The sequence below is a fragment of the Lemur catta genome, chromosome 13 (genome assembly GCF_020740605.2).
Source record: "Lemur catta isolate mLemCat1 chromosome 13, mLemCat1.pri, whole genome shotgun sequence".
Lineage (NCBI taxonomy): Eukaryota > Metazoa > Chordata > Mammalia > Primates > Lemuridae > Lemur > Lemur catta.
The window spans coordinates 36,836,027-36,856,670 of NC_059140.1; the positions used below are offsets into that span (position 1 = coordinate 36,836,027).

At 35.9% G+C, this 20,644-nt stretch overlaps 1 protein-coding gene across 1 annotated transcript in view; it reads right to left on the minus strand.

The window, feature by feature from the left end:
• Positions 1 to 20,644, minus strand: part of NDFIP2 (Nedd4 family interacting protein 2) — a 69,456-nt gene that overhangs the window by 17,369 nt on the left and 31,443 nt on the right. Inside the window, exons 2-3 of the mRNA XM_045566638.1 lie at positions 15,005 to 15,170; positions 2,692 to 2,825 (exon numbers count right to left, since the gene is read on the minus strand). Of these exons, the coding sequence (XP_045422594.1) occupies positions 2,692 to 2,825; positions 15,005 to 15,170 (300 nt within the window). The remainder of the gene's footprint in view (positions 1 to 2,691; positions 2,826 to 15,004; positions 15,171 to 20,644) is intronic.

Genomic DNA, 20,644 nt, shown 5'->3' on the forward strand with positions numbered 1-20,644 from the left:
TTTCGTAGAAATATTAAAAATGGGTAATTCATTTCCATAAATCTTATATTCAACCATTCTATAGTATACAAACAACTATTAAAAATAAGAAATAGAAAACTGTATTGTTTCAGTCTCTTGACTACCTATATTCTCCCAATGAGAGTCCGTTCAAGGAATAAGCGTTCAGCTCATCCAGGTGAGACTCATTTATGACTGAATGTACTCAAATGCTAATCAGACCAAGTGTTTTTTTCAATTTTTAAATTTTTTAATAGACAAATAAAAACTGTATTATTTATGGTGTACAACATGATGTTCTGAAATATGTGTACACTGCGGAATAGCTAAATGGAGCTAATTAGCATATGGATTACTTCACATACTTAGCATTTTTTTGTGGTGAGAACTTAAAATCTACTCTCAGCAATTTTCAAGTATACACCAGTTTTCTGTCTAAATCAGACACAGAGACTCACACACAAACACTCATATTTTGCAGAAAGAGGGTGTTGGAGCACTGGCTTAGGAAACACTGACAAATTTGAAAGATTTTGTCCAAGGACCTACATTAGTCTCTTGTGTACAATTCTACTTTGCTTTCTATGAAATTTTCCACAATGCCCAAGGCACTGGAAAAGATGACAGTGAAGGAATGGAATGGTAACATTTCAGAATTTTCTCTCCAAAAAGGGTAAAACCACCTTTATGCTTTTCTCAAAGCACAAGCACACAAATAAGACTTAATGCTTCCTACTTTGTCTTTAGAGTTCTATCCTATTGTACAAAAGTTAGGGCATTGAAGGATCCAAGGGTCCATAATACTCTTTAAAAGACCTTTGCCACTGTCAAGGTCTCCAGGGAGACACTCCCTGAGAAAGGAGTTACTGTCAGTCTACTTCACTGAGAGATGTGCATGTGCTTTGACAAACACATGTGTTCTAAGCAAGCTAAAGTTCATTTTGACAGAAACTCCCTATTTTATAGATCTATCCTTCTTCTCTATGATTCTCCCCTGACAGCATCAAAAATCCTTATTGATTGAGCTATATTTATGCTACTGTCCTAAGAGACTTATTCCAGCCCCCATCCGTCCAAGAGGGAAAAGGCATAAAAAAATAAGTGTGGGGTTTACTGTCTTTACCTAGCCTCCCATGTCCAAAGCTGTTTATATTGGTGTTTAACCCTGTGTGTGCTGGAGAAAGGGAGTGGGAGTAGGCATGGAAAGTGTTGTAGCTAAGGGAAGAAACACATTCAGGACACATGCTCACCTCTCAGAGGATCTACCCACTGGGCTCTGACCTCAGAGCAGCGAGAAGAGAATGCCATACAGGGAAGCACACCTCTCTCCCTTGGCTTCTCACCTAATTCTAGTTTTCCAGGTAAAATGATTTTTTTGTGTCTTTTTCCTGAACAAAATGGGATGAATACAGGGATCTGAAATGACAACTCACATCTAAAGCAAGAAAAAAAGGCAATGAATTCTAGCCCTGCTTGCAGCCACACTAAAATGTAAGTAATTTTTGCCTCTTACCTGGCTGCAGAACAGCACACATGTATCTCATCTCACTGACTCTTCCTTACTGAAAAGCCACTCCTTTTACCAGAACAAAGAACAACATATATGTGTCTTCGTCTCTGTCTCTATTACTAAGACAGGAAGATGAGGGAGAAAGGGGAGGTAGACAGAATCCTTGACCATTACTCCAAAATTCTAGGATAGGATATGCTAAAAGGGAGGTGGGGATTAGCTGACAAAAATAATTGGAAGCCGTGGTAACTTATTTCTCCATGCTTTTTAGCCTACCTTGAGTTCTTTCAGAGAGTCACTAAACTGGCTATGCTAATATATAAAACATAAATAGAAAAAAAGATAACTCATGATTATAATGACAGACCATGGAATCCAAACTATGTAAGTACACGGACAGTGAAGAGGTCAATGGACTAGAGTTCCAAGTGAAAGAGAAGAACTGTTGGGTGGTAGTAACTAGAGTGATTGAGTTAGAAGGATGGGAGGTGAAGGATGAGATGCCTAAAATCAAAATTTAAGAAGTGATAAATGTATTAGTAAAGATAAGGTCTAGGATGCCCCACAAGTTGAGAAGAAGTGGAGGAGAACAGTCATAGAAACAATAAAGTCAAGGAATGAAGAAGGTGAATTTAACTAGGAGAGTGCCAATTTTACCAAAAAATGACAACATATATAAACAACAGTAGAGAAAATACAGTTGACCCCTGAACAACCAGGGGGTTAGGGACACTGACCCCCATGCAGTCAAAACAGTGTATATAACTTGTGATTCCCCCAAAACTTAACTATTAATACCCCACTGTTCACTGGAAGCCCTACTGATAATATAAACAGTCGACCAACACATAAATAAGACTAGTATCCACATATATTTTATGCATTCAAGACATGCCTAACTTTTTCTTATTTTTTTTAATATTGCAAGGCTATGCAGTTTGTCCACAAGTTTTTTCAAATTGTTACAAATCTCTAAAAAATTTTCTAATATGTTTATTGAAAACAATCTGCATATGAGTGGACCTATGAAGTTCAAACCCATATTGTTCAAGTGTCAGCTGTACTAAAAAAAAATCTACACACACACACATTCTTATGCATAGACTATTTTTGATATTGTTAAATGTACATATCAATTAACAAAAATAATATTATCAAAAGAAACGATAAAGTGCTCTTACTCTTTGAGATGTTTCTGCTGCCGCAGCTGCCATTGCAGCAGCTTTAGCTTTCTCAGCTTCATCATATGTAGGAAGAGAGGTAGCAACACTGTAGGGAGGTGGCACGGGATAAAACTCACTATAAACTTCTGTGTCTAAAGAAAGAGGATTTAAAAGATAACCATTAAAAACAAAACTATCTAATATAAAATTTACAGCCATCACCATAACTTAATAATTTACAATAAGTCACTAAAGATTACTATTGGCATTGTGGTCCTATGTTATAAGCTATAAAACATGTAAATTACTATTATTATCATAAGTCTTATTTTAGTCCAAATTTATCATGAAGAGAAAGAACTGATAAATATCATCTAAAGGCTAATACACAAGAATGAAATTTTGAAAAGGAGTAACAGACAAGAGGTAAAAATAAGCATTCTTACTTATTGTGTACAAAGAACTTAGTTTATTTGCCCATTATCTCACAGCCAAAAACATAAAAAAAGGAATATTTATATAGTACTAACCATTTCATATAGGACTTCTATATGCATTAGTCTTAGCTATGCTGAGGTTCAGAAAAGTTAAGTGATTTGCCCTATTAATACCAAACAACCATTAAGTGGCAGACCTAGGGAGTTCCCAACCCCAAATACTTTGGTCTGATAATATATACAAATGTTGATTTTGGAAACTGTCCAAACTCTTAAGCAAACTCAGTATTTCTCTCTGCTAAAAGATTGAAGAATTTTTACTTTTTTTCCATTCTTGTCCCTTTCTTCTCTGATTTTCCTCTGATTTACCTAGTTCTTTAGATTTTCTTTTTATTATTTCTCCCTCCTCAATTTTTTTTTTTTTTTTGAGACAGAGTCTCACTTTGTTGCCCGGGCTAGAGTGAGTGCCGTGGCATCAGCCTAGCTCACAGCAACCTCAAACTCCTGGGCTTAAGCGATCCTACTGCCTCAGCCTCCCGAGTAGCTGGGACTACAGGCATGCGCCACCATGCCCGGCTAATTTTTTCTATATAGATTTTTAGTTGTCCAGATAATTTCTTTCTATTTTTAGTAGAGACGGGGTCTCGCTCAGGCTGGTCTCGAACTCCTGACCTCGAGCGATCCACCCGCTCCCTCCTCAATTTTAAAACTGAAATATATTACAAAAGTAAGTACAGACTTATTTTAAAAATAAAACTGTATCACTTATTTCCAACATAAGCAGTATAAGTAAAATGATACAGGCCAACCAAATAATTAGACTAATGCTAGAATCAATGACATGGTAAAAAAAAGGCAGATTCTAAAAATAGTATATACAACAGTGTTTGACAACACTTTTGTAATTTCCTCCATTATAACTATAGTATTTTTATACAGGCATACCTGGTTTTATTACGCTTTGCTTTATTCTACTTCACAAATACTGCATTTTTTACAAATTGAAAGTTTGTGGCAATTCTGCATTGACAAGTCTATCACCACCATTTTTCTGACAGCATGTGCTCACTTTGTGTCTTTGTGTAACATTTGGTAATTCTCAAACTTTTTCAGTATTATTACATCATTTATGGTGATCTGTGACCAGTGATCTTTGATGTTACTAGGGCAACTGTTTGGGGGTATAAAAGACATAGAAGACAGCAAACTTAGTTGATAAATGTGTGTGTCCTGATGGCTCCACCAACCAGCTGTTCCCCATCTCTCTGCCACTCCTGGGGCCTTCTCTACTCCCTGAGATACAGCAATATTGAAATTAGGGGCCAGGTGCAGTGGCTCACGCCTGTAATTCTAGCACTCTGGGAGGCCAAGCCGGGTGGATCGCTCGAGGTCAGGAGTTTGAGACCAGCTTCAGCAAGAGCGAGACCCCGTCTCTACTAAAAAATAGAAAGAAATTATCTGGCCAACTAAAATATATATAGAAAAAATTAGCCGGGCATAGTGGTGCATGCCTGTAGTCCTAGCTACTCGGGAGGCTGAAGCAGGAGGATAGCTTAAGCCCAGGAGTTTGAGGTTGCTGTGAGCTAGGCTGACGCCACAGCACTCACTCTAGCCTGGGCAACAAAGCGACACTCTGTCTCAAAAAAAAAAAAAAAAAAAGAAATTAGGCCAATTAATAACTTACAATGGCCTCTTAAGTGTTTAAGTGAAAGGAAGAGTCACATGTCTCTAACTTTAATTCAAAAGCTAGAAATGATTAAGGTTAATGAAGAAGACACCTCAAAAGCCAAGACAGACCAAGATAGGCCAAAAGCTAGGCTTTTTGCACCAAACAGACAATTTGTGAATCCAAAGGAAAAGTTCTTGAAGGAAACTGAAAATGCTACTCCAGATTGGGCCCAGTGACTCACACCTGTAATCCCAGCACTTTGGGAGGCTGGGCAGAGGACTGCCGATGCCAGGAGTTCAAGACCAGCCTGGGCAACATAATAAGACCTCGTCTCTACAAAAAATTAAAAAAACTGGATGTGCCTATAGCCCTAGCTACTCAGGATGCTGAGATAGCAGGATCACTTGAGCTTAGGAGTTGGAGATTGCAGTGAACTGTGATTGTGCCATTATACTCGTCTTGGTGACAGAGCAAGATTGTGTCTCAAACGGGAGGGGGGGGGGGTACTCCAGTGAACACATGAATGATAAGAAAGTAAAACAGCTTTATTGATGATGTGGAGAAAGTTTTAATGGTCTGGATAAAAAAATCAAACCAGCCACAACATTCCCTTAAGCCAAAGCCTAATCCAGAGCAAGGCTCTAACTCTTCAATTCCATGAAGGCTGAGAGAAGAGAGGTAACTGCAGAAGTTTGAAGCTCGCAGAGGTTGGTTCATGAGGCTTAAGGAAGGAAGCTTCTCCATAACCTAAAAGTACAAGGTGAAGCAGCAAGTGCTAATGGAGACACTGCAGCAAGTTATCCAGAAGATCTAGCTAAGATCATTGATGAAGGTGGCTATACTAAACAGATTTTCAATGCAGAAAAAACAGCCTTCTGGTAGGAGAAGATGTCATCTAGGACTATCATAGTTAGAGGAGAAGTCAATGTCTGGCTTCAAAGCTTCAAAGGACAGGCTGACTCTCCTTTTAGGGGCTAATGTAAATCGTGACTTTAAGTTGAAACCAATGCTCATTTACCGTTCCAAAAATCCTACAGCCCTTAAGAATTATGCTAAGTCTACTTTGCCTACGCTCTATAAATGTAACAAAAAAGCCTGGATGACAGCACATCTGTTTACAACATGGTTTACTGAATACTTAACCCACTGTTGAGACCTATTGCCCAGGAAAAAAAAGAATCTTTTCAAAACATTTCTATTCATTGGCAATGTACCTGCACCACACCCAAGAGCTGTGATGGAGATGAATGTTGTTTTCATGCTTGCTAACACAACATCTATTCTGCAGCCCATCAATCAAGGAGTCATTTTGACTTTAAATTCTTACTATTTACGAAATACATTTTGTAAAGCCATAGCTGCCATAAATACTGATTTCTCTGAAGGATCTGGACAAATTAAATCAAAAATCTTCTGAAAAGAATTCACTATTCTAGATGTCATTCAGAACATTTATGAAGCCAGTGCAGTAGCTCATGCCTATAATCCTAGCAGTCTGGGAGGCTGAGGCTGGAGGACTGCTTGAGGCCAGGAGTTCAAGACAGCCTGAGCAAAAGCAAGATCCCGTCTACACAAAAAATAAAAAAATTAGCTGGGCATAGTGGTACATGCCTATAGCCCCAGCCACTGGAGAGGATGAGGCAGGAGGATCGCTTGAGCCCAGGAGTTTGAGGTTACAGTGAGCTATGGATCGCACCACTACATTCTAGCCAGGGTGACAGAGTGAGACCCTGTCTCAAAAAAAAAAAAAAATTATGATTCAAGGGAGGAAGTCAAAATATCTACATTAATGGGAGTTTGGAAGACGATTCCAACTCTTGTGGATGACTTGGAGGGGTTCAAGACTTCAGTGCAGAAAGTAACTGCAGATGTGGAAGAAACAGCAAGAGGACTAGAATTAGAAGTAGAACCTAGATATGTGACTGAACTGCTGCAATCTCATGATAATATCTGAATGAATGAGGAATTGCTTCTTATGGATGAGCAAGGAAAGTGGTTTCTTGAGATGGAGTCTACTCTTGATGATTCTGTGAACACTTGAAATGACAACAAAGGATTTAGAAGATTAAATTTAGAAATTTAGTTGATAAACCAGCAGCAGGGTTTGAAAAGATTGACTCCAATTTTTAAAGAAGTTCTACTGCGGGTAAAATGCTATCAAATAGCATCATGTGCTACAGAGAAGTCTTTTGTAAAAGGAAAAGTAAATTGATGTGGCCAACTTCATCGTTGTCTATTTTAAGAAACTGCCATCTCAACCTTGAGCAACCACCAGTCAGTAGCCATTAACATTAAGGCAGGACCCTCTACCAGCAACAAGATAACTTGCTGAAGCCTCCGATGATCATTAGCATTTTTAGCAATAAAGGTTTTAATTAAGGTATGTATTTTTAAAAAACATAATGCTATTACAAACTTAATAGACTATAGTATAGTGTAAACATAACTTTTATGTGCACTGGGAAACCAAAAAATTCATATGACTTACTCTATTACAATATTTGCTTTATTGTGGTTGTCTAAAACTGAACCAACAATATCTCTGAGGTATGTCTGTATTTTTTACGTATGTTTATAATTTTCTCTATCTTTATCAGCATTTCTTACACTTCCAACATGAAAACACATTTTACTCTAGCAATACTTATCCTATTTTATTTTCATGTACATAGCTTTTAAAATAATTTTTTTTTTTTTTTTTTTTTTAAGACAGAGTCTCGCTCTGTTGCCCGGGCTAGAGTGAGTGCTGTGGCGTCAGCCTAGCTCACAGCAACCTCAAACTCCTGGGTTCAAGCAATCCTTCTGCCTCAGCCTCCCGAGTAGCTGGGATTACAGGCATGTGCCACCATGCCCGGCTAATTTTTTCTATATATATATATATATTTTTTTTTAGTTGGCCAGATAATTTCTTTCTATTTTTAGTAGAGATGGGATCTCACTCTTGCTCAGGCTGGTCTCGAACTCCTGACCTCAAGCGATCCACCTAAAATAATTTTTTAAATGCTATCAGGAACAGCTAAGGATCTGAAGTTAGGTCATTTTTAATCTAATGACAGGAGTGGTAGTAGCAGTATAATACTGAATGTTATCCATCATAAGAGACAAGAGTCATAAATTCTTAGAGAAGATTTCTTTTCAGGATGTAAAAACACCATGCACATTCAACTAAATAGATCTCTTTAGTTCTAACACTAGAGTAGAAGCAAAATCTAAGTGAAAACAGTGGTTATAAAATTTAAGGCAATAATATTAAAATTGTAAATTTAAAAAAACTGGAACAATGACACACATTATCCAAAGAGATATAATCTTTTATATTAACAAGTATATAAATTCTTGAAAAGTTTTAACACTCAAGATAGAAAAAAAATACCCACCACTAATAGATGAAAGTTGGGTACAAGCACTAAATTGCTACCACTTTAATTTTTACTTTTTAATTTTATTCATTTTTCTTCTATTCTTTAAGGTAGTGGTCCTCAACCAGATGATTTAAAGTCTGGGGAGCTCCAGCTCTAAATTCTCTTCTTAGAAGTTCTGTGACCTCAAGCAAATCACTTACGCACTATGAAGTTCCATTTTCTCATCCATAAAACTGACCCAGGGGGACCATTACTTGCTATCATGGGATGAAGTGGAAGAGTATTCAAGAAGACTCTTTAAACTGTGAAGCATTATACAAATGTCATATATTATTATCAATGTTGCTCAGATTTATAAAAACGAGCCAAAAAGTGACCTAATGAGGAATAAAATCTCCACAGAAAACTAGCATGGCCAATGCTTAAAATACAAACACGCATGACTTGACGACAAGGATATGTCCTGACAAACGTGTTAGGTGATTTAGTCGTTGTGGAACATCATAGAGTGGACTTACACCAACCTAGGTGGCACAGCCCACTACACACCTGGGCCATACGGTACAGCCCACTGCTCCTAGGCTACAAACCTGTACAGCATGTGACTGTATTGAATAGGCAACTGTAACACAAAGTATTTGTGTTATCTAAATATATCTAAACACAGAAAAGGTACAGTAAAAATACGGAATTCAAATATAAAAAATGGTACACCTGTATACGGGTCTTGCCATGAATGGAGCTTGTGGGACTGGAAGTTGCTATGGGTGAGTGAGTGGAGAGCCAATGTGAAGGCCTAGGACTTTACACTACTGTAGATTTTTATAAACACTGTACCTACCTTGGGCTATACTAGGTTTATTAAAAAGTATTTTTCTTTCTTCAATAATAAATTAACCTTAGCTTACTGTAAAGTTTTTACATTATTTAACTTTGTGACTCCTTTGTAATAACATTAGCTTAAAATACAAATACATCATACTGCTATCCAAAAATATTTTCTTTCTTTATATTCTTACTTCATAAGCTTTTTCTACTTTTAAAATTTCTATTTTTTTTCTATTTAAACTTTTTTGTTAAGAACTAAGACACAAACACACACATTAGCCAAGACCCACACAAAGTCAGGATCATCTGTATCACTGCCTTCCACTTCCACATCCTGCACTGCTGGAAGATCTTCAGGGGCAATAACACCATGCACGGAGCTGTCATCTCCTATGGTATCAAGGCCTTCTTTTGGAATAAGTCCTAAAGGAACGACCTGAGGCTATTTTACAGTTAACTTTTTAAAAAATAAATAGAAAGAGTACATTCTAAAATAACAATAAAAGTACAGTATAGTAAATACATAAAACAGTAACATAATCCTTTATTATCAAGTATTATGTACTGTACATAATGTACATGCTATCACCTTACCCAACTGGCAGCACAGCGCAGGTTTAGGTACACCAGCATTGCTATAAACACACGAGTAATGCATTGTGCCACAACAGCACAGTGGCACCATAGCGACCACATCACCAAGGGGAGGCAATTTTTCAGCTCCATTACAACCTTATGGGACCACTATCATATAAGTAGTCCATCACTGACTGAAATGTTATGTAGCAGTGACTGTACAAGTTTAAAGTAAATGAAAACAACCCAACATTACACCATCCAGAGTAAGTTATTACTTTTAACATATCTTGAAATATCCTTTACATGGAAATGTTCATGTGGTTTTTTTTAACACATTGAGTACCACGCTAGAAAAATTGTTTTCCCTTGGGGCCACAGTATTTTACTACAAAAATAGAATAAAAACTTCTAAAACAAAATGATCCTCTCTAATTTAATGAAAAATTTGTTATTTTTTATTGTTTTCTGTGCGTGAGTTAGATGCAACTTGAAAAATAGTCCTCGCAGCTCCCAAGATGAAGAGATATTTGAGTTACATATGCTTCACGAGGCCCCAGGCTCAAAGCTAGCATGAGTTAAATACAACTCACATGACAGTTAATGTGTTAATAACGGGGATCACATCATATATGTCATTTGATAGTATACTTTTAAAATTTGCTATTTTCGAAGTATTTAATGTGATATCAGTAAGCATTCTTCAAAAAACCTAATTTTAATGGCTATGCAATACTGTCATTTAAAAATGTATTTAATGATTCCCCTATTTTGAGCATTTGTGATGTTTCTACTTGTTAGTTATTAAAATCACTTGCTGTCCTCTCTTCCTCACTGTCTGTGCTCTCTTTAACCCATTATACCCTAGGCTTCTGTTTGTAACACTCCGAAGAATACATTATGGCAAAGGTCCCCAATGACCTTCTAACAGCCAAAATCATAGGACTCTGCAACTACAAACAGTAACTGCAAACTTTACAATCAGATGTCCTTGTGTTCAACTTCTGTCTTTACCACTTAGAAACTATGTGATCATGAGCAACTTATTTAATTTTCCATGATTTTTTTTCTCATCTGTAAAATAAAGCTCATTTTTACATTACCTTTGCTTATTAATGGCCCCCAAAAGCAAAAGTAGTGATGCTGGCAATTCAGATATGACAAAGAGAATCCATGAAGTACTTCCTTTAAGTGAAAAGGTAAAAATTCCCAATAAGGGGGGAAAAAATCGTAAGCTAAGGTTGCTAAGCTTTATGGTAAGAACAAATCTATCTGTGAAATTGTGAAGAAGGAAAAAGAAGTTTTTGCTAGTGTTGCTCTTGTACCTCCAATTGCAAAAGTTATGGCCACAGGGCATGGTAAGTGTTTAGTTAAGATGAAAAAGGCACTAAATTTGTCGGTGGAAGATATGAACAGAAACTTGTTCCAATTGATAGCAGCAACATGTTACACTGGAAAGAACTGAGCCTATGTTAAGACTTCAGCAAGGGATCCCCTGAAACAAGTGACAAGCTATTTACTCCAAGTAAGTAATGGTTATACAGATTCAGGATTAGGTTTGGAATGAAAAACATAAAAATTACTGAAGAGGCTGCACCTGCTGATGAAAAATCTGCTGGCAGAGTTGAAGAAGTTGTTTAAGGAGAAAGGATATCATCCAAAGCAAGGCTTCAGTTGTGATGAAACTGGGTTCTTCTGGGTGAAGATGCCCAACAGAACCCGGATTCATTAAAGTGCAAAGGAGGCATCAGGGCATAAAACATGGAAGGACAGATTAACTTTGGTACTATGTGGCAACACTGTAGGGCATATAATAAAGCCAGGCATGGTGTACAGAGTGAAGAACCTACGCACTTTCAAAAACAAAATCAAAAATTATCTCCCCATGTTCTGGCAACATAATCAGAAAGCGTGGGTGACAACCATCTTGTTTATGGAATGGTTCCACCAATGATTCATCCCAGAAGTGAAAAAATACTTGGAAGAAGAAAGGTTGAAATTTAAAGTCCTGTTAATAATAGACAATGCACCTGGCCATCCTGAATCTGTTTGCTATGAAAGTGAAAATGTTGAGGTTGTATTTTTAACTCCACATACAACCACACTGCTTCAGCCTCTTGCCCCGGGCATCATTCGATTTGTCAAGAACAAATACCCACCTGGTATTTGATCACATTCAAACAGCAATTGATGCAGACCTTAACCTGGATACAATGCAGTGCTGGAAATCATTCACTATTGCTGATGCAATAATATCCATCAAAGGTGTAACGAATGAATTAAAACCAGAAACTATAAATGCCTACTTGAAGAACTTAGGGAATGAAGTTGTGAGTGATTTTAAAGGCTTCCTAGAGATCGATGGAGAAGTTAGGAAAATCATTCACACAGCAAGACATGTTGGTGGAGAAGGATTTACCAAGATGCTTGACGAAGAAGTTAAAGAACATATTTGAAGGCCCTTGACAAGTGTTAACAAACAAGGAATTGGAAGAACTTGAGTCATCTGCAAAGTAAGAGGAGGTGAAGAAGAAACTGAAGCAGAATCAGCAACATGGCCATTACTAAAATTTGCCAAAGTGTTTTGAGCTGCGCAGACATTAAAGGACAAAATTATGGAATGTGATCCTAGGATGGAACACAATATTAAAGTCACCCATATGATCACCAAAGCATTACAATCTCTTCAGCAATACTTTGACAACTTACAAAGAAAGAGACAACTTCAAATTACAACGTTCTTCCAAAAAATTTGAGTAAAAAAACTTTCAACTATCAAGATCCATAACCATCGACATCATCATCTGTGCCTGTGACTGGACCATCAACATTGTTGTGGCTAGATGATCCAGGATCACCTGAAGTAGATCATCCTCCTTCTGATGTACTGTCAGAAGATCCATAGTAGCCTAATGCTATATCACAATGCCTAAGTCATTCACCTCACTTCATCTCATCATGTAGGTTTATTACCTCATATCATCACAAAAAGAAGGGTAAGCATAATACAAAGAGATATTTTGAGAGGGGGAACCACATGCATATAATTTTTATTACAGTATATTATTATAAGTGTTCTATTTTATTATTGTTAATCTCTCACTGTGCCTAATTTATAAATTAAACTTTATCATAGGTATGTGTGTATACAAAAAAACATAATATATATAGGATTCGTTATTATCAATGTTTTCAGGCACCCACTGGGGGTCTGGGAACATATCTCCCTTAGTTAACGGAGGACTACTGTAATTTTATGATCAGGTACCAAAAAGATGACTTTAAGATTTCTAGGCCAGGCGCAGTGGCTCATGCCTGTAATCCTAGCATTCTGGGAGGCCAAGGAGGGTGGATTGTTTGAGCTCAGGAGTTCGAGACCAGCCTGAGCAAGAGCGAGACCCCATCTCTACTAAAATAGAAAGAAATTATCTGGCCAACTACAAATATATAGAAAAAATTAGCGGGGAATGGTGGCGCATGCCTGTAGCCCCAGCTACTCGGGAGGCTGAGGCAGGAGGACTGCTTGAGCCCAGGAGTTTGAGGTTGCTGTGAGCTAGGCTGATGCCATGGCACTCTAGCCCGGGCAACAGAGTAAGACTCTGTCTCAAAAAAAAAAAAAAAAAAAGATTTCTAGCCTATTTCTAGCCATGGAAGCCATTTATTGAAACTGTAGAAGGAGAAGGTTTGGTGGTAGGGGCAAGATGAAATATGCAGTTGTGGCAGTTTTAAAAGTTAGTTTACAAGTTCTTTGAAACTCTTCTCATCAAGTAGAGACTAATTCCTTACCTCTTGAATAAGGGCTATACTTAGTGACTCACTTCTAACAAACCAAATATGGAAGAAGTGATATCATGTGAATTTTGAGGCAGTATTATGACAGATGAAACAGCTTTCATCTAGTTTTTCCTCAGAACACTTGTACTTAAAAACCAGTCTCCATTCAGTGAAAAAGCCTAGGCCACAAGAGGCCACATACAGGGATCCTGTCCAACAGCCCCAGCTGAGGGCTAGCTATGTGGCCAACTGCCCAGTTCCTAGCTGAAGCCAGCATCAACCACGAAACATATGAAAAAGGAAGCCTTTGAGATGATTCTAGCCCCAGCCACCACCGGACAACAATCACATGAGATTTGGGGAGAGAACAGCATAGCTGAGCCCAGTCCACTCCCAGAACCATAAGATTTAATAGTAATAAATGATTGGTATTTTACTCCATTAAATTTGAAGGCATTTGTTACACAGCAATAGCAATGGTAGCCACAACAAAGAGATCACAATTTCACTCTGAAAATAAGCATCTTCCATTACTCAGACATAGATCTCATCAGGAAAATGACTCATTTTTTGTCTTCAAAGCTACCAAATTGATTTTCTTTTTAAATCTAAGGTAACAAATTCATTATACTATATTCCGGAAACTTGTAAAATATGGAAGAAAATTTAGCCTATATTTGAACAAGCACCAAACCAGCTGTTAAATCTCATAGCCAAAGACAAATAACATTGATGGATATCAATATAAAAATTGTTCAAGAAACTCGGCACTGAAATAAAGTAAATCAAGTAAATCAAGCAAATAAACATTATACACAAAAGGAATAGGCATTTATTAATTTAATTAGTGGGAACACCTTCAAGAAGATGATTTTCAGTAAATGAAAAAAGTAAATGAATTTGGTGTAAGAAATATTGGGTCTATTTACATATTCCAAATGCAAAATGGTAACCAGAGAAAGTTAGCAGGAGTTTGAGAGAAGTAGATGACATTAATTTCAGAATAGGAAATAAGAAACATGAAATATTCTAGTGAAGGTTTTTTTCTATTTAAATGTTTTTAAATAACTGATTTTTAAAACCAATGTTTCATAATGAGTTTATAAACTATTTAGAGAAATTATTTAGAACTTATTTGGAAGTTATTACACTACTTAGAGAATTTATAATAGCATATAAAATCAAACAATCATACAAATCAAATAATACACAAAATCACAATATTATATGAAAGTCATCATAATGACTAATTTAGCATGGCTAGGGGAACAAAAATTGTGGCCAGAGACACAGACTGGTTCTTTAGAATGACTTGAAAAAGATGAACAGTAGCAAACAGGAATTACTGCTTTGTATTCAAGAATCATTAACACATATTTGGGATGACACTATGTATACCCTTCACCTCCAGTCACACATACTCACCACATTCCCACTCACACTCATCAGTAACACCTTGTTTTATGACTACATAAGTATGTACATATATACACACACATATTATGTACTATATGTGTATACATGCACATATATATGTATATATATACATGTGTGTATATACATGTTTGAATATATGTGTGCACATGTTTTTAAAAGCCCATTAATAGACTTGATAATTACACAAAACCATACTGTCAAAAAAAAAAAAAATGAACTATTAAAAAACATTACTAGCTGTTTCATACCTGAACTTGTAGGTACTTCCACAGTAATACTACTATACGGTGGAGGAGAAGAGTCAGTTTCAAGTGCTGATGCTGAAGGAGCAGGCTGCACAACCTGTGGTGATGAGTTTGAAGTAGATGGCTGCTCTACAGCAGATGATTCTGAATTGTCCTCTTCATTGTGAAGCTAAGAGAATGGGAAAAAAAACAGAAAAATTTAATGTAATACTACTTTTTTTTTTAAATTTAAGCTAATTTTAAAAGATCATTTCAGGCAAAGAATCACTTCTTGGCCAAACACAAAGTAAAATCGCTTTTTTAAAAATGAAAAAAAAAATTTTAAAGACCTAATCATCATTTAGATGTTTAGAATTTTAATAGTTTTTCTATAATAAAGATGAAGTTCAAATTAAGAATTTATAAAGAAAAAAATTACAGTTCAAAATAGATTCAAATTTATGTAATAAGTAGATATTAAGAGTCTGCCAAGTATCTGTCAGTACATAGCACAAAGAAAAGCAAAAATCCTAATAACACAGCACAATACCATCTCTACTACATTTGAATCTAGAATAATTGAAAATGGAAATGGAATTAATGAAATGGAATAACAGTTTATAAGCATTCTAAAAATGTGACATATTCTTAAGGTTTTCCCAAATACAAAAAAATTACTTATAATGCAATATGAGCCAATGTGTATGTAAAATTCTAGAAAATGTTCATCACAACAAATTCATTGAGAGCTCAGCAAGTACTAATATGTTGAGATCTTTACTCATTTAACTTGTTTAATCCTCACAACAAACCTATGAGGTAGAAACTGTTATTATCCTCCATTAAAGGAAAACAAAAAACCAGGTCCTCGATTAAAAGGGAAAAAAAAAAAAAAGGCAAGTACAGAGACTTAACTTGCCAAACATCACAACAGCTGGGAAAGGTAAAGTCAGGAATTAAACCCAAGCAGTGTATGGTTGCGGACCTTTTACTTCATTTACGACAACCTCTGAAATGGTCATTATTCAGGAATTGATAATAACTACATGCAGGCAAACTAACGATATGAGCCAAAGGCATCAATACTATAAAAAGTGATTCATCAGCTGGTGCAGTGGCTCATGCCTGTAACCCTAGCACTTTGGGAGGCTGGAGCAGGAGGACTGCTTGAGGCCAGAAGTTAGAGACTAGCTTGAAAAGAGTGAGACCCCATCTCTACAAAAAAAAAAAAAAAATTAGCTAGGTGTGGTAGCACACACCCCTAGTCCCAGGTACTTGGGAAGCTGAGGCAGGAGGATCGCTTGAGCCCAGGAGTTTGAGATTGCAGTGAGCTATGATGATGCCACTGCACTCTAGCCCACGTGACACAGGGAGATCCTGTCTCAAAAAAAAAAAAAAAGATTCATCAAGAAGGTACTATAATGGATCCTTAAATACATTTGGAAAAGGCCTTATTAAAATATTTTTAATATACTTTTAAAACTAGCAACTCAGTTTGAAATGAAACTACCAGTTTTTAATATCATTTAATTTTCATACCTTAATTTATTCCTGTTATTTTAAGAAATTTAATGTTAAAAAGAATTGTCCAAAGAAATTTTGTCATGAAGCTAACTACACATACAAATTTTAATGTAATGTAGTGAAATGAACAGGAATTTTGGAGTTTAGAAAGAACAGCATGTAAATTTTTGCTCCACCTTTTAGGAACTTTGATACACTTATCTTCTCAGTGTTCACCTGTTAAGTTCTGAATACAGTCAAAATCCTCATAGGGTTGTAAAATAGTATTTGAAAAACATCTAACACACAGGAGGCAATTAATAAATACTAGTCTCCTCCTTTTATTTAGTATACTTTATTTCATGAACTCAAAAAAATTATGTGGTACCATCAGTTCAATAAGTAGTCATATACTTATCTCTAAAAAATAAAAAATATATATGCACAGTAAAACAGGAGGTTAATTTACTACACTGCTCTTTGCATATGTCTTGGTAAGTGATCACACTAGCAAAACATTTTGTGAGTTAATACACATATTATAACTTAACTGTAATAAACACACCTAAAATCATTTCTTAAATTACTAAGACAACTCTTTCCACAAAACAATTCAAAGAAATTGAATTTGAAGACCAAATAATAAAGTGTACTTTATGATTATAAACTTCATGAGGTTTACATTTACTTGCAGCAGGTTTCCAAGTAGGCCCTAAATGTCTACCCTCCCTACTAGCAACACTTTGCACCTGGTATTACAATGCATCTCCCATGCTTTCCCATTACATAATACCCAGGAGAATTCCTCATTTAATCATCTTTAACTGATCATACTTTTAAGGGCAAAAATGTTAGATGAGCCAAGTAAGGCAAATAAAAGTAAAGCACAGATATTTACTTGGTAATATCAACTAAATAATTAATAGGAAAGGTGTGAAAAAGAGAAAACCACTTTTTCACATCTCTTATTAAAGCTGCAAATGTAGATACAATGAACTTTACTAAAGAAAAAAATCTTATATAGCAAAACAGCTCTCCTCCAGTTCCTCACAAGAAACGCTCCTTACACCACACACCACATCAAATACATACATGTGCTCCCTAGAATGACCGATCTATTTTTAAAACTTGTCAAAATTTACTCAAAAACGACTATGAAAGAAATAACTACAGACACTCATACATATGAGCTCTGAAATAAAGCTTTGGAACCTGTAAAACATATCCTAATTTATTTCAACAGCCCTACCTAACACGTACAGTTTTACTTTTACAAGATTATAACGTACAGTGAACACCGCTAAAACTCAATAACTCAGTCAATAACCTCTACCTACTGTAGCATATAACTTCCAATTTACTTTAAATGCCACCTTTCAATTTTGACATTTTGTAAGCAATAAAATTGCTTCTACAAATAAACCAACTTTGATTGCCTTTTAACTATCTCCATTACAAGGGTTCAAATCAAATCACATTTATCAAATTAGACAATGCCATTTGGGAATAATTTCTCTTAATCATGTTGTCAAATCGTTCTATTTCGCATTCTTTTAACAACTACCTAAATATTTCCTCAGCCTCTATGTTCAATAAAGAAAAAAGAAAAAATAATTATTAAAAAAAGAAAAAAAACAATTACCTAAATAGCAAAAAAAAAAGGAGGGGCAGGGTGGAGGGGACCTCCTTGTATATACAGTGATGAACTAGGCTCTGTGGCCCTACTCACATTTCACCTCAAAAATTATCATGCCAGCTCTTCATCCTTATGAGCCTCCTGAAAAAATGTGGGCAATATAGCACATGAAAACTAAAATATGTCTTTAATATAGCAACTAGGGTGGTGAAAAGTTGCATGTTGAATGAACCACTATTTTTTTGCCTAAAGGAAAAAAGATGCCAAGAGGGCTAACTTAAAATTATCTGTAGCTAGTTTTATAGATATACATAAACTGTTTTTAATTATAAGAAAACCGTAAGCATTATGATTAATTCTAACTGGAAGTACAGCCTTCCAGTGTCTAAAATAGTGTTTCTTTCACTTTCATTGGCATATCTCCAATAGTATAGACCTTTATTCTATCTTAAGGTGATACAATATTACTGTAATAATCGGAAGTTTTGCTTCTGAGAAGCTAGAGGCCTCACTGAATGTTTTCTAAAAGTACCAAGATGAGAATGGATGGATGTGCTAGCAAGTGTTACGTGGCAAGCAGTGCCCTCTGTCAGTGCTTGGTGAGTTGGCCAGCAGTATGGCCTTTTTTTCATTTGTCTTTCCATTTCTTTTCTTTTCTGTTTTAATTTGGGCATAGGTTGGAACTACAGGAGAGAACTGTGAGATTTTGCTAAAAAAAAAAAAATTAAAGTTGTCAGTAAAAAAGCTATCCTAAAGAGCTGATGTTTTTTTTTGTATTACCATATTATGACTATATTTAGTATCAGAGAGCAAAACTGGAAATGAGTTAGTAGTTGCAGTGAGATAAATTTTAGCTTAATAAAACAGCTTTTTTTTTTATAAAGCTTTTTTTATTATTAGAGCTGCCCAAGGCACTAGCCTTTCTGTGAGACAACAAATATTTTCAAGTAGAGTCTGGAAGATGAACTGGCAAGGCTGTGGTATAACTAAGGTGACCACACCTGGTTTTCCCAGGACACTTTCACTCTATACCTTTTGTTCCAGAGTCCCCACCCAACTGAGCATTTTCCTACCCTTTTCATTCTCAAAAATGTTCACGTTTGATAAATTAAATGGTCAATCTACATATAATGGAGTTCTTGTCCTCAGTAGAATATTAGAGTAGATCACACAAAGGCTCCTTCTAACTCTAAGACACTATGACACTGAAAAAAAAAATGTCTATAGTAGTCTCTATTATTTTATGTCACCTTATTTAACACTCGATTTAGAGACGAAAGCAGATTAGAGTTGCAATAAAATCAAATGGCAGAGGCAAGCTACTCACCTAAGTCACCCAAGAAGAAAGTGAGCTACCTCATCAGTGCTCCTAGGATTAGATAATTGCAGGTGATAAGAGATTTCCACAGATAGCCCAGCTGTTCTAAACCAACAGCTCAGAAGAAACGTTCCCTCATTAAACAGTGCTGCTCAGTAAATGGAGCTAGATTTTCTACCAATAAAACTAAATTATAACAGTCTTTCATACACATAGCCATTTAAGCAAATTAATAGAATTTACTTAAATTTAGGGTTCTTTTCCAAATATTTTCCCACTAAACCTTTGGTCTCTCTAAACTCTTTTCTGCTAGAGGGAGCTGGCGTAAGACAAAGCAAAAATGTGAACCATTAGGAAAAAATGTATAAGTAGCAAATGAATATTAATGAAAAAACTACAAGTTAGCAAATCAAGTCTAATTTTCAGCTTCTTCTTTTGCACATACACTGACGTTTGGTGTGTTTTAATATAGGCATATTTTCTGCTAGTATTAACAATTCTTGTTAGTATGACAGAACATACAAGTATAGCCATGGACCACATAACGTTTCAGTCAACAGTGGACCACCTATATGATGGTGGTTCCATAAGATAATAATACTATATCTTTACCTTTTGTATGTTTAGATAGGTTTAGATACACAAATATTTACTATTGTGTTACAACTGCCACGGTATTCAGTACACTAACATATCATACAGGTTTGTGGAATAGGAGAAATAGGCTACACCATATAACCTAGGTGTAGTAGGCTATACCATCTAGGTTTGTGCACTCTATGATGTTCACAGAACAACAAAATCACCTAAGGACTCATTTCTCAGAACATGAAGTCAAGCGATGCATGACTGTATTTCAAGGTACTCCACAAAGAGCACCATGCGCTCCAATACAGATGGCTCCATTTCTTTTGAAAATAACACAATCTGGAATTGTAACCAAAAAAAAAATATATAAATCAGAAACAGTATCTGTCTTTTTAAGAAAATGTAAAGGAAGGGATAATTAATGGGGCAATGAAGTGATTAAAAAATAAAAACCCAAATGTATGTTGTCAGACTAGACTGTTTTTCTGAGCTCCAGACCTGTGTATCTGTCCATTAGTCCATCTCTTAAAAAGACACTACACATAATCACATACAAAAAATAGCTCTGGGTCTATATATGTTAAATTCTTTTCCTCCCATGCCTCACTCACTGCCTAGC